The sequence below is a fragment of the Cyclopterus lumpus genome, chromosome 21 (genome assembly GCF_009769545.1).
Source record: "Cyclopterus lumpus isolate fCycLum1 chromosome 21, fCycLum1.pri, whole genome shotgun sequence".
NCBI classification, from domain to species: Eukaryota; Metazoa; Chordata; class Actinopteri; order Perciformes; family Cyclopteridae; genus Cyclopterus; species Cyclopterus lumpus.
This window is the reverse complement of record NC_046986.1, coordinates 6,929,247-6,944,831: the sequence shown is the minus strand read 5'-3', so window position 1 is coordinate 6,944,831 and position 15,585 is coordinate 6,929,247. Positions and strand designations below refer to the sequence as shown.

At 42.1% G+C, this 15,585-nt stretch overlaps 1 protein-coding gene across 1 annotated transcript; it reads left to right on the top strand.

The window, feature by feature from the left end:
- Nucleotides 1-524: 524 nt before the first annotated feature.
- lss (lanosterol synthase (2,3-oxidosqualene-lanosterol cyclase)) lies at nt 525-15,159 on the top strand. The gene is made up of 25 exons (XM_034561306.1): nt 525-627; nt 1,434-1,602; nt 1,937-2,075; nt 3,267-3,375; nt 3,520-3,641; nt 3,950-4,046; nt 4,533-4,668; nt 5,218-5,326; nt 5,595-5,713; nt 5,818-5,915; nt 6,018-6,045; nt 6,225-6,281; nt 6,441-6,512; nt 6,863-6,913; nt 7,100-7,249; nt 7,448-7,544; nt 10,135-10,240; nt 10,385-10,450; nt 10,540-10,620; nt 11,073-11,243; nt 11,529-11,607; nt 11,711-13,633; nt 13,811-13,874; nt 13,974-14,200; nt 14,884-15,159. The coding sequence occupies exons 1-22, from the start codon at nt 614-616 to the stop codon at nt 11,846-11,848; spliced, it is 2,208 nt and encodes a 735-aa protein (XP_034417197.1). The 5' UTR covers nt 525-613; the 3' UTR covers nt 11,849-13,633; nt 13,811-13,874; nt 13,974-14,200; nt 14,884-15,159.
- The last annotated feature ends 426 nt before the right edge of the window (nt 15,160-15,585 follow it).

Genomic DNA, 15,585 nt, shown 5'->3' with positions numbered 1-15,585 from the left:
TTTATTCTACTTTTATATATTTTTATTATACAACAAACACATTTTGCTGACTTGCAATCAGCTGCCTTTTCTCTCTCTGGGGAGGCTGCACTTATGTCTTTTAATGCACATTTAAGTACGTTGTTTTTGTATAAACAATTCATTGAACAGATTTTGTATTGTTGAGTAATGAACTCGTCTGACAGCTGAATAAAAGTGTATTTTTTCAAGTAAACTTCCCATTTAGTCCATTTGTCATTCAATAATTTAACAGGCTCAGGGCGTTGGATCATCTTAAGTCGATATGTGAGGACACGTGTGTAGCGTTTGGTCGTGCGAGCGTTCTGATTGGAGGACCTCGTGGCAGACCCGCCTATTTCCCCGCCCCCAACCGGTTCGTGATTGGACAGCCGAGTCTCTGCTCATGTCTCCACATGTGCGCAACTCCTCGGACGGCACCGCGAGGTCTTCTGGGAAATGAAGTGTGAACTGTGATGAAAAGTAACCCGCACTCGATTTAAAAGGACTACAATTCCCAAGAAAAAGAGCGGAAGGGGCGGAGCTTTCCAGAGCACCGGAGAAGAAACTCGTTTAGGCAGCGGAGGATTCAAGTCCGTATCTATCAAACTAAATTATGACGGAGGGAACGTGAGTATTTATGTTTTAATTTCATGAATAATGTCCCAAAGAACTACTTTGGTTTCAGTGTTTTTCAGAAGAAACAATGACGTTTCTTTCAAAAGATGTGCAGGAGCTCTTTGAACTCACGTAAACTGGAGCTAACTTAGTTGCAACAGGTGTGTCGAATATTGTATTGCTGTGATTTTTACCATTATAGGGAGTTTTTTTTTTTTAACATTGTGTCAGGTGGGATATGTCTTATCAAAAAATACTACGTTTACTTGAGTGCTTCTAATTCATTCTAAATTAACTTTATTTTTCTTCTGTCTTATTTCAAAGGGACATATTGTTATTTAAAAAAAATTCTACATGCAAAACCCTTTTTATATGCAGTTATATGATAAAGTATAAGATCCATTGTTGTAGTTGAAGCAGCCCAACCAGGTCCAACATTATAGCTACTTACTTGGTAATGGATCCGTTATTATAATTAAATGATAAATACTGGTACTAAATGAGTCCTTTTGACTTCTGGTAATGTAAGTACATGTTGATTCTAACTCTGTAGTTGTACTCAAATCTAATACCTAACTTAAAAGCATTTGATCCTGAGAGAACGACACAAACAGTTTGACAAATGATAACAAGTTTGACTATTAAAATGGTTTATGGATGTTCAAAAAATTACCTCTATTATCAACTGAATTATTGGTTTCCCTCTTCACCAGCTGAGTAAGTATTTTATAGTAGCTTGCATATATTACAAAGTATACAAGAATCCAGTACTGAATAGTCAAAAAATATCTAACTTAAAATACTTGACGTTCTCGTAGGCACCTGCGGAGGCGAGGGGGGCCGTACAAGACCGAGGCCGCCACAGACCTGAGCCGCTGGAGGCTGAGTAGCGTGGAGGGCAGGCAGACCTGGTGCTATGTGGGAGATCAGGACCCCCCTGACAGAGAGCAGACCATGCTGGAAGCCCATTCCCTGGGCTTGGACACGGTAGGCTCTGCATCTTTTTTTACTGTTTTTAAATGTTGTTTTAAAAGAAAGAAAGAAATGCTTGGTTGGTGATTATTACTTATTTCCTAAATTTTGCATTGCTCTGATTCCAGTAGACTCTGTGCACCAACTGAACAACAGTATAAAACAGTGAGAACAACGTGTGTGTGAATGATTTCAGATATAGAATGTCCTTATCATGTTAGGAAATAATATACTTCTTAGACTTCTAATGTACAAATATAGAATAGAAGCTTCAGCTGTTTCTGTTAATGGTCATCACTTGTATGACATGTATCTGGTGTTCATTTCTGGTCCCCCATTCTCTCCACAGAGTGTGTTTGTGTCCGGCTCTGAAGCTGCCCACACGGCTGTAGACGCAGCTCTGAAAGGAATGCTCTTCTACAGCCACCTCCAGGCCGAGGACGGTCACTGGGCCGGGGACTACGGCGGACCTCTCTTCCTGCTCCCAGGTAGCCAAATCACCCTCCTCCTCCATGTTCTTATTTTTCACACCTTTTAATCTGCAGCAGCAATGTTTTTGTCCTTTTTAAAAAAAAATAAGGGATACATTTTATTCAAAGTTGAAATTAAAAGACAAAGTCCATTTTTAAACATTGAATATCACATCCACAGTTATATTGTGCACCTACTAAATTCAACAAACATTTTTACAAAAGAATCTGTCTGTGCATATGTCGTCTAGTAACAAACAATTTGAACCACTAATATCATGACATCCATCCTTCAAACAATATGCAACTGTAAGCAACAAGGGAGGTGTGAGTGGAGTCCTCTGTTGCTCAGTACTGTGCTAAGTCCGCCCACTTTGTAGCGGTCCAATCAAATGTAAAGGATTAGATTTAAAAATACTTCTTCTAACTATACTCTCTGTGTGTGTGTGTTATTGTCTAGTCACATCATTTATTAAACTTATAGAGCACCTTTTGAAGAAGTAAAGGTACCTCTATGTCATGACCTGGGAGGCATAATCGGGATAATCTTTATGTTTCTTCATTTTTTTTCTTCTTCATATGAAACAGGTAGGGGAACAAAGTTTTGTTAGTACAAGTTACTTTTATTTTTTCAAGATGGAAAAAAGTGTTTGTTGTTGTAATACTAATTCCGTCCATAAGAGGCATAAGTGCACCACTGTCCCATATTCCAAATAGGATAAAAAGCATTCATGTTTTTCCCAAAATGGCAGATTAGTGCTGACTTTAAATGCATTTCTAGCCATAAGAAAGACATGACAGTAATGTTAGATTACTACCAGCACACAAGGGGTACCTTCTGTTTCGAGGTGCATGAGGAAAATATTAACTATTGTAGTCCTGTGTAGAACATGGACTAGTATTAGTATTACAACAAGCACTTAGAAACAATCCTGAAGTTGTATTACACCTGTGGAAAAATAAAAGTAACTTATCCTTCTTCTACCAAAACCCTTTTGAGTCATTAACTCAGGAGAGAAAACAATTGAGAGCAGACTTAATAAATGGATCGCTTGCCTCTCAGACAGATGATGATGATGATGATGATGATGACGACGATGATGATGAAAATACTAAACAGAATTCAGCAGAGTCATGACGTGTTTTTTTGTTGTTGTTTTTGCATGTGTCATCTTGTCCCTGTATCGGCGTCCCATCCCCGTGTTTCAGGTCTCCTGATCACATGCCACGTGGCTAAGATCCCCCTGGCCGAAGCCTGGAAGAAAGAGATGGTGAGGTACCTGCGCTCTGTGCAGCTGCCGGATGGAGGCTGGGGCCTGTAAGTCAACACCTGGTTTGTCTTCTATAGATATATGTGGTGATTGAACTGCTATGGGAAGACCAGTGTAGTCGTTACGAGAAGTGTCTGTCTGAAACATTGCTTTTTTTGGCAGCACCGTTGACGTCTGTTGCGTTCTTTTAGACATATCGAAGATAAGTCGACCGTCTTCGGCACGGCGCTGAGCTACATCTCATTGAGGATCCTGGGATTGGAGCCGGATGATCCAGATGTGGTTCGAGCCAGGAACAACTTGCACGGCAAAGGTGGGAACAAATGGGTAGAAATGGCAACGTCAGTTGTTGTTTTATTGTTTTATTATTATTATTATATGTTGCTATTATATGTCGCACACATACATAATTACAGTTAGCACTAATTACTGATAATCTGTCTTTACACTGGCAGAGGATACTGAAAACCCTTTAAAATGGGGAGTATTTTACTGCTTTGTGTTAAGTAAAGGCGTAATATTTTAATGTTAGCTATAGTTCATGCTTATAGTAATAACCATATTAGTTATTCATGGTAGTAGCTTCGTACTGAAGCTGCCGTGTGTTTTTGTTTTGTACAGGAGGGGCTGCGGGGATTCCCTCATGGGGCAAATTCTGGTTGGCCATCTTGAATGTCTACAGCTGGGAGGGAATGAACACACTGCTCCCAGAGATGTGGTAAGTGGTAACATCCCATCATGTCCTCTTCTAGCTGAGCTAGGTGGAAATACAATTACGTTGCCCACAAGTCTTCTGTCATTGCGACTTTAAGATATCATATATTGTTATCGTATCGTTTTTCTTGCGTTTTTCTGTCAATAAAAGGTCTTCAGCCATGGAGGTCTACTACTGCTCATGCTAACTACGATCATGGGAATGAGCCTGAGAACAAGACTTTTTCTTTTATTCATGCACCACTGAGCAAGCTTTATAGAAAAATTCAGGGTGCTGCCTCCAGATCTCTTTTTACATCTATTATATAAAGACAAGATATCAGGAGTGACGCAAAATAACCACTTTGTGCAACAGATGACATTCAGTGTTAGAACAGTCCATTTAAAGTTGTAATGAAGCAATGTTGGTTTTTCTGAATCGTGGTCAAACATTGCGTCTTCTGCATCAATTCAAGGATAATATATATGTCATTTTTTGTATCTGTTCCAGGCTGTTTCCCACTTGGATGCCGGCCCACCCCTCTACCCTGTGGTGTCACTGCCGCCAGGTCTACCTCCCCATGAGCTACTGCTACGCGGTCAGGCTGGCCGCAGAGGAAGACTCCCTTGTCCTCAGCCTCAGACAGGTGCTGAAACCATCTCATCCCACTAGGGCGCGTCAGAGGAGAGGCTCTGCTTTTCTCTCCTGGATGTATTTAGTGGTTTGCTCCCACGGCTAAATATAGTATGGTATGATGGTATGGGCTGAGAATGTAGCCCAATGCCCAAATATGTTGGATTTACAATGAAATAAAACATTCTTTAGAAGCTGGAAATATTCGCTCTATAAGTGACTTTAATATCTAATCGATTAGCAAAGTGGTTGCCAAATAATTTCCTGGTGATTTTAAGTTATTCAATAACTAATTGATCAATTAATTGTATCATCATTATTATCATTATGTGTAGAAAAAGTGGTAGAAGTATACTTTTTCTGTGATGCACCTTTTAAACTGTGCAGAAGGGAGCAGCCCAATGCACTTTCTCTTTTATTTTGACAGTCTTGGACTGAAATTGGATTTGAAGCACTTCTTCTTTAGATAAACACAAGATGCATCTCACACACACACACACACACACACACACTATATTCATACATGTGTAAACCAAATGTCGTCTTGCTCTTTGTGTCCTAGGAGCTGTATGTCCAGGACTACGCCACCATCAACTGGCCCGCTCAGAGGACCAATGTAGCGGCATGTGACATGTACACGCCTCACAGCACACTGCTCACTGTCGCCTACAGTAAGTATGCACAACACAGTGGGCACCATGATGATGAATCCCTACGATGAGATTCAATGCTTTTGACCATAAAGGCACACGTGTCTTGCACATTGGCAACGCACTCGAGACATAAAACACCCAGAGGGGAAAAACAGGAGGCGTAGCCATGGCAACCGGAGGATTTTTGCAATGATAAAGAAAGAAGTGCTTTTCATTGGAATTTCCCTAAAAGCTGCCCAGTAGATCCCTCCCCTAACCTCGTGACTCTGTTCCTTTCTGCCCGCAGTGGTGTTGAACGTGTACGAAGCCCACCACAGCGCCGCCCTGAGAGGAAAGGCTGTCAAAGAACTGTATGAACACATCCAGGCCGACGACCGCTTCACTAAATGCATCAGCATTGGACCGGTAGATACAAACAATTTTAAAAACAAAGATTAATCAAATAAAATAATAATAATAATATGAAGAAATTGAGGGTCAGAACATGAAGTGTTGGCCTTTCTCCTCAGATCTCAAAGACTATCAACATGCTGGTTCGCTGGTATGTGGACGGCCCCTCCTCTCCGGTCTTTCAGGAGCACGTGTCCAGGATCCCAGACTACCTCTGGTCCGTCAGACGCTTTCTAAACAAACCACTGATCGGAACAATGTGTTATATTCCATGTATTTCTATATATAATGTGTACATTTGCAATTCTCTGTGTTCCAGGTTGGGATTGGATGGCATGAAGATGCAGGTGAGAATGATTATGAGGGTTTCGCACCCTAAAGGTTCACTTTTTAAACCCTTAAAACTAGTTTAACTTTTCAGCTTCCAATTCAATTTGTTGAGCCTATTTGCGGTTCCACACTTTGTATTTTGTCTGTGAGATTTTCATTGTTTGACTACCTTGGGCCCTTTTTTCGTTGTCCACAGGGGACCAACGGGTCTCAGCTCTGGGACACTTGTTTTGCTGTACAGGCTTTCCTTGAGGTAACGCACACATCATGTTTTCAGTTTTGTCAATGCAAGCAGGCATATATATATATTTTTAAAGCAGTTAGAGCCCTGAAGTTTGGCCTACAATCCCGGTTGAGACGTATCATAGAGCGGTAACTGATTATAATTAGTTGTTTGTCGGGTGTCTTTCAGGCCGGAGCTCAAGATAACTCCAGACTAGCCGAGTGCCTCCGAGACGCCCATCAGTTCCTCACCATCACACAGGTACCAATCTAAATATTTTATTAGTATGATCCTAGATATTGTCCTCTCACCCTTTCTGGAATGTAATGAAACTAGATGGCGGTGCTCAAAGTTATATACAAATATATAAATACATTTGAGAAAAAAAACGGCCCGGTTATTCAAGATAAATCCACGGGCCAGAAGGAAGTGTGCATCCATTAATGGAGGAGAAGCTCGTAGCTAAATAATACTGTAATAATACATCTCGTGCTTCCAGAATCTTCTTGTCCGTGAGTAGATGCACTCTTCCCTTCCCAGTGATCATTTTGACAAAGACAAAGATCAAGTCTGCTTTCTTATGCCTGACTCGTTTTTCCACTTTTTAACAGATACCTGAGAATGTTCCTGAGTACCAGAAGTACTACAGGCAGATGAACAAGGTGCAACTAATATCACACAAGAATCCCCTTTGTAACACTCTTCAAATTGAGAAATAAAATACTTGAATGCCTTTCGACACGGAAGGCAATAAAAACAACTTCTTTTCTTCACCTGTTGCTGTGCATGTTAAAAGTTTGTTTTATTGTTTTGTTTTTTTAAATCTCTGCATTTGTTGTTGTTGTCAGGGAGGCTTCCCCTTCAGTACCCGCGACTGTGGCTGGATCGTGGCCGACTGCACGGCAGAGGGCCTGAAGTCGGTGATGCTGCTGCAGGAGCTTTGTCCCTCCATCGGCCAGCCTGCCACCTCGGAGCGCCTGTACGACGCCGTCAACGTGGTGGGTCTGCAGGCCGAATGCACACGGCTGGCTGGAGGACTCATTGACCTATTAGGAAGATTCACGCTCTCATTAGTTTAGGTCTCTTTGGTAGTGTAAGCACGGACATGCGGCAATCCAAACAGTCTTTTCCTCGTACACATGTGAAGTCTTTCGTCACCCGAGCTCCTTCACCGAATGTCCTTCTCCTCCTTGTAGTTGCTGAGCATGAGAAATTCTGACAGTGGGTTTGCGACGTATGAAACAAAGAGAGGAGGGAGACTCCTGGAGCTGCTCAACCCTTCCGAGGTGTTTGGTAGGTTTGTTCCTGTCAGAATTAGACATAATGATGAGTAACTGGCTAACAAGTATTCAAAGGGCATGACAGAAAGGAGACTGAATTGATTTCTGAGAATCACAAAAATGTTCACGTGATAATTACAGCATGATGCAATGGTTCAAGATAGAACATGCTGTCCTTGTAAATGAGTTCAGTTCACTGCTTAGTTTTCCTAGTATATATATATATATATATATATATATATATATATATATATATATATATATATATATATATATATATATATATATAAATAAAAGTGTAGATATATATACAGTCCATCCGGAAAGTATTCACAGCGCTTCACTTTTTCCACATTTTGTTATGTTACAGCCTTATTCCAAAATGGATTAAATTCATTATTTTCTCCTCAACATTCTACACACAACAACCCATAATGACAAAGTGAAAACTGTTTTTTGCAAATCTATTAAAAATAAAGAACGAAAACATAACATGTACATAAGTATTCACAGCCTTTGCTCAATGCTTTGTTGAAGCACCTTTGGCAGCAATTACAGCCTCAAGTCTTCTTGGGTATGATTCCACAAGCTCGGCACACCTATTTCTGGGCAGCTTCTTCTTTGCAGAACCTCTCAAGTTCCATCAGGTTGGATGGGGAGCGTCGGTGCACAGACATTTTCAGATCTCTCCAGAGATGTTCAATCGGGTTCAAGTCACATTCACAGAGTTGTCCCGAAGCCACTCCTTTGTTATCTTGTCTGTGTGCTTCGGGTCGTTGTTCTGTTGGAAGATGACCCGTCGCCCCAGTCTGAGGTCCAGAGCGCTCTGGAGCATGTTTTCATCCAGGATGTCTCTGTACATTGCTGCATTCATCTTTCCCTCAATCCTGACTAGTCTCCCAGTTCCTCCTGCTGAAAAACTGGTTTCATCCAGACATGACGCTTGGCATTCAGGCCAAAGAGTTCAATCTTTGTTTCATCAGACCAGAGAATTTTGTTTCTCATGGTCTGAGAGTAGGGCTGCACGGTGGTGTAGTGGCTAGCACTGTCGCCTCACAGCAAGAGGGCCGCGGGTTCGATTCCCGGTCGGAGCGGTCCTTCTGTGTGGAGTTTGCATGTTCTCCCCGTGGCAGCGTGGGTTCTCTCCGGGCTCTCCGGCTTCCTCCCACAGTCCAAAGACATGCTGCAGGTTAATTGATAGGCTCCAGCGCCCCGCGACCCTAATGAGGATAAGCGGTATTGAAAATGGATGGATGGTCTGAGAGTCCTTCAGGTGCCTTTTTGCAAACTCCAGGCGAGCTGTCATGTGCTTTTTACTGAGGAGTGGCTTCCGTCTGTCCACTCTACCAAACAGGCCTGATTTGTGGAGTGCTGCAGAGATGGTTGTCCTTCTGGAAGGTTCTCCTCTCTTCATAGAACACTGGAGCTCTGTCAGAGTGACCATCGGGTTCCTGGTCACCTCCCTGACTAAGGCCCTTCTCCCCCGATCGCTCAGTCTGGCTGGGCGTCCAACTCTAGGAAGAGTCCTGGTGGTTCCAAACTTCTTCCATTTCCAGATGATGGAGGCCACTGTGCTCATTGGGACTTTCAATGCTGCAGACATTTTTCTGTACCCATCGCCAGATCTGTGCCTCAATACAATTCTGTCTCGGAGGTCTACAGATAATTCCTTGGACTTCATGGCTTGGTTTATGCTCTGATATGCACTGTCAACGGTGGTACCTTATATAGACAGGTGTGTTCCTTTCTAAATCATGTCCAATCAATTGAATTTAGCACAAGTGGACTCCAATCAAGTTGTAGAAACATCTCAAGGATAATCAGTGGAAACAGGATGCACCCTGAGCTACATGTTGAGTGTCATGGCAAAGGCTGTGAATACTTATGTACATGTTATGTTTTTGTTCTTTATTTTTAATAGATTTGCAAAAATTTGCAAAAAACTGTTTTCACTTTGTCATTATGGGTTGTTGTGTGTAGAATGTTGAGGAAAATAATGAAATTAATCCATTTTGGAATAAGGCTGTAACATAACAAAATGTGGAAAAAGTGAAGCGCTGTGAATACTTTCCGGATGCACTGTATATATATATATATATATATATATATATATATATATATATATATATATATATATATATATATATACATATATAAACACACGGGGGTCTAAGAACAGAGGATGTCAGATTGTATATTATATTATATACAGATTATAAAGCTATCTGAGAAAAAATTGTGATATTGGGCTATACAATTTAATTGAATTGAATTGATGCTCATGCTGCCGGGCCTGCCCGTGTTACTCAACCTGCAAATATGCAGTTGTGAAAAGGGAAACAAAGAAAGAGCCAAATATAAACATGACATTTCGGTCTCCTTTCGCAGCACTCAAAGGCTGGAACACTTTTTCCATCACGCTGTGGACGTGTTACAATATTTTTTTGGGGTCTTTTCCATATCAAAAGGTCAAAAGCGTTGCCATGTTTCCCTTTTTAAAAAGAGGATGCAGCGTGTGTTGTGAAATGTGATGTTTATTAGTAACCCCCTCTCTCTCTCTCTCACTCTTACTCTCACTCTCACACACACACACTCACACACAGGTGACATCATGATAGATTATACCTATGTGGAATGTACCTCAGCAGTAATGCAGGCTCTGAAACACTTCCAGAAGGCATACCCTGAACATCGTGCGGAGGAGATAAGGTATACTACACACACACCGTGTATTAGTTTGAATTACTAATTCCGACTAATCTGATGGAGTGAATGAAAATTGTATAAAACCTCAACAAAATAACATAAAACCTGGCATTAAGCATCGAAACCTAAATCAATTCTCTTTTTCAGGTCCACTCTAAGAGGAGGACTGGAGTACTGCAGGAAGGTGCAGAGGCCTGACGGATCCTGGGAAGGGTGAGACCACCCCAGTTCACAACCAGATCTCCTCCCCAGTGGTACAGGTCGTGATTTAATATTTAAAAACATAATCCTCTTGTCCTCAGGTCTTGGGGAGTGTGCTTCACATACGGAATATGGTTTGGCCTTGAAGCCTTCGCCTGTATGGGCCACGTGTACGAGGACGGGTAAGTGTTCCCAAACCGTGAACATCGCTTTGTGACCCACAGCAACAGGGGAACGCCACCTAAATGAACAATTTGAATATGTTATTGAGCTATAATATGAGCTACTACTCTCTAGTCTTAAGTATTAAGTCTGGAGCTGCTCCATAGACAATGAATGAGAGACTGATTTATACCCAAAATGAGCTTTATGCTATTGGAGTAAGTGGCGTTACTTATATACACTCAATGTCATCCACAACATCTTTCCCAATTCATTGTCTCTGAATGTAAGGCACACACTGACTTTGGGAGACAGTTGTTCATCTTGACTCATATTTTAGAACTTTCTCACCACAGGAATAACATGTATGAATTCTGTAGATGGACCTCGTTCCCCTTTTTAACCTGCCGAGCCACACAGGACATCCGTGAACTTCTGGCCCACGTACTTAAACTGTGCCTCTTGTTTCCAGGGACGCGTGCGTCGAGGTGCAGAGAGCCTGCCGGTTCCTGCTGGACCGGCAGATGCTGGACGGAGGCTGGGGGGAGGACTTTGAGTCTTGCGAGCAGCGGCGCTACGTCCAGAGCGGCAGCGCTCAGATCCACAACACCTGCTGGTCTTTGTTAGGCCTCATGGCCGTCAGGTAAAGCAGGTTTCAACTCAGAGGCTTACTGGGTATAAGGGGATCCGGTTTGGCTAATTAGCATCTGGCTTTGGGTTGGTCCGGGCTCAGAGTAAGAGCTCTCCTGTTGATATTAGTTGTGTGGGATGTATTTACATGTTCACGTATTTGCCTTTGCCAGTTTATTCACCTGGCTACAAAAGAAACGTGTTAACCGTAAATTGGATCGACTCTAATTGCATTGAACTGAAGCCAATTAAATGAAATTGAAACCTCTTGCGTGTGTGTGTGTGTGTGTGTAACCAGGCATCCTGACAGGCGGGCCATTGAGAGAGGAGTGCAGCTGCTGATTGACAACCAGCTGCCCAACGGAGACTGGCCACAGGTGATTCCCGTCACTCTCCTATCGATTATTAACAACTAATAAGAAGTGAATCCAGTGACGGTATGAAATATGATGTCGTATGTTCTGTCCCTCGCTGCCTCAGGAGAATATTTCGGGCGTGTTCAACAAGAGCTGCGCGATCAGCTACACCTCCTACAGAAACGTCTTCACGGTCTGGACGCTCGGTCGCTTCTCCACTCTTTACCCCGGCAGTCCGTTGGCTGGGAAGGTGAAACTGTGAAGGACTACGTGCTCGTGTGAGAAAACAGGCCACGTTCAGTCCATCGTTGGGTGACGTGCATCTTTTTTGAAACATTGAAACTGAAAATACTTTTATCTGTGTCTTCGGGAGTCGAGTCCCATCAGATAAAAAAGTCCCGCTCTTCATTCTTTGAATTACTTTCACGCGTTGACATTCCAGGACGGGCTCGTCCATCACAGCAACTCCCTCGAAAAAAACATTTCGCAATAACACGCCGCTAATCCAAGAGACACCCACAGTTCATGTGCTCCGGTTTACTAAGTGCATTAAAACATTTATATCCATGTTGCATGAGCACGTACTGTATGTAAATCTCCTATTGCCCAATAAATCACAATACTGGTCAATTCTGAATTGTTACATTGATTAGGCCAAACAAAGGTTTTTTCTGCAAAACACCAAACGCAGCGACACAAACGTTGACTTCTTTCGGAGCCTCCGATGTACGAACTTCTGTTTGACCCTTCGCGCAGAATGAGGAAGTGGTTGCACCACCTCCTCCTCCTCCTCCTCCTCCTGCTGCTGCTCTGGCTATGTTCTCCTATTGTTGAGGGTACAGTGGAAGTGGCAGCAGGGTTTCAAAACGTGCAACCTTTCAGTCTCACTTCAGTCGCTGTGTCTCCTCTACCGGTCATTCATTACACGCCCGATGTATTCAGTGGTGAACAAATCTGTGCCCTTTGACCCCCTTATTTCTGTCTCTGGCACGCCTGATATGTCTTAATTTTTTCAGAGTTACAGGTGTGGTGTTGGGGAATGTTTTGGAGAGTTTGTTTGTTTTCTTTCGTCGCTGAGACACGGCTCTGTGTCCGGTTGAGCTAGTGTGTCTCCTCTTTTTATGTCTGCTGATAAGAAAGCCGGTTTTTTAAACTGCCTCCCCCACCTTTCTCACGTGTCCTCTTCTGGAGGACAAATCTGGATTCTAATCGCAGTATAAATCAGTTGATTTACCCAAAATGTGCTCCTTGAATGAAAGAATTGACTCGTTTTTGGACCAGGCCTTTTAAGGTGAGCGTGTTCCACGTTGAAGGAGGAAGAGGAGGGTAAAACCTATACATGTATTCAAATATTATTCCTGTGGATATGTCAAAAAAAAAAACAGTTCTTCGAATGTTCTTTGTACAATTCAGATTTCCACTCCAAAAACTCAAAAAATGTGAGACTTCATTTGACTCCCTAAAGACTTGACCTGTGATTTGACCCCATCAAGTCTTAACCTGAGCATTTTAGATACGACTCCTAAAAGACTTTCCTTGAGACGCTTGACATGCGAGGCTCAACTAAACCTGAGACTTTAATCCCTAAAGACTTGAGTCTGAAGGAATCCTCGACCCACAGAGTTCATTTCTACACGAGTTACTCACCCGTTGTTACTTTGCCTCTTCAGTGAATGAAGAAGAGTCACAACACTGACTTTAAACTCAGAATTCAGACTTGAATCTCAGAATTGTGATTATCGTGTGTGTGTGTGTGTGTGTGTGTGTGTGTGTGTGTGTGTGTGTGTGTGTGTGTGTGTGGACACAAGAGGATTGACAGCTCAGACTCGAGGAGAATGTACCAAAACAAAAACAGGTTTTTCAAACTCAAAACTTGTGTGTGTACTTTATGGTCCAGATGATGCACGCTGCCACTCACAATGCAAATATGTTCTGATAAAAGAAGGAGGGGCTCTGCCCTGATGGACTGATTTAGGCTCAGCTGGAGCTTCACATAAAAGGAGCAGCAGGTAACAGCTGTGTCAGCAGACCTGCTGTCCAGCACACAGTGAGTTTTTTATATATATATATATATAAAAAACTCATATATATATATATATATATATATATATATATATATATATATATATATATCTGCATGCATGCATGTTGGTGTTGCTTTTGGTATCATTATTAATTGATGTCACCCCTTAAAAAGCATTTGCTGTTACTTTTGAATCTTTAGTTATTTGTCGTTTGACGAGACATTCAACTGCCTGCAGGGGATCTTCGGGAGATGTCCGGACGAGGTAAATATCAGTTTCTTTTGGGTTGTTCTCTCCTCTTTCTTCCAAATGTATTGCATGTGTATTACATACTTGACATTCGAGTTTTACGACAAATTACAGGGGGGCACTGTAAAGGAGGAGGCCGTGGTGGTCACGGCCACGGGCATGGACATAAGCATAGACATAAGCATGGACATAAGCATGGACATGGGCAAGAACAAGAACATGGACATGGGCACGGACACGGTCATGGACATGGGCAAGAACAAGGGAAAAAGTGCAAGCGCAGGCACAAGGGAGGTCACAAGCATCTCAAGTGTCACAAGAAAGGAAAGGAGTGTCACGGGGTAAGATTACGACTCAATTAATTTACAACAGAAAGGGGATTGTGGTTCAGAATTGGTTGCCATCAACACCCGTTAACAGCCAATTACAATTAGATGGAATAACATGTACGGATGTAGAACTCACACACACACCTACCTATACACATACCTACAAATAAAACATCTAGACAGTAAGATTCTCAACTAAGATGCTCAATAACTGATGTGCATCCCCTTAAATAACCCTTTAACCGGCAGGTGTGGTTGCTGGGCAGTCATCATTTAAACATGTTTGACTTTTCTTTTTTTTTAAACAATATAATCTGTCCATTTCTCCAATTTTCTCAATTTTCTCCTTTGTGTTCTTTCTAAAGCTTCCTCCCAAACTCCTGTCACGTCTATAGAAGATATATTTTTACCAGGTGTCATCATCCATATTTTATTTCTCTCTAGTTCCACCAGTCCGTTCATATGTAAAGTGTTATCTGACACAACTAGCATTTTTGTGAATATGGGATATTTAGTTGTTTTTTTTCCCATTGATATAAAGTGTTCAAACGTGTATAAAATGGGTTTCTATACGGATTAGTACTATAATAGGGCAAGGAAAGCGTATCAATAAAATATTCTTATTTTGTGAGGGTTATTTTCTCCAGGGCTAGGACTGAACAGTGTTATTACTTGTGTCTTTTTGTATGCTGCAGTCCTCCAGCAGCTCCTGCAGCAGCAGCTCCAGCAGCAGCAGCAGCAGCAGCAGCAGCAGTGATTCTGACTAGATGACGACTCCACCGCCTGCAAACCTTTGCCAAGGATAACAAAATTAACTGAAAAGGTTCTTCGCAACTCAATCGTCGCACGCCCTGAGACATTTTTTTTTTTTTTTTCTTCCAAAGCTGACTGTTTCCATTGTTTTGCATTGGCTTTGTGCCCCCCCCCCCAAAAAAAGGTAAATAAAGTGAAAACGGAGACGATTCTCTCAACACCGCTTCATTTTGGTCTTTATTCTGACTTATTCTGAAGACGTGTCACTGGATTCAACTCAACCCTTTTTGATTTTCCCAAACTTTTAGTTAAGTCCCTGCATGTCCTGTCAAGTTATGTTTTATCTATGCAGCTCGATTTCACAAATCTGTCCAGCATACAACAGCCTCTCTCCCCTCAGAGCCCTTCAAATGGGTGCTGGTGGAGTTTGTAAAAACACTGAAACGGTCCAGGGGGAACGGTTACGTCATCAATAGGAACACAATATCAACAAATGAGTTGAGGCTCAGCCCCATTGGCACCGCTTCTATAGTTGAGGCGTGGCTTCATTCACATAAAAGGCAGAGCCAGCTGAATGCTGCGGCTGTGGATCTGAACTCCAGCACACGGTAAGTTCATTAATATCTATCTGGGAATAACATACA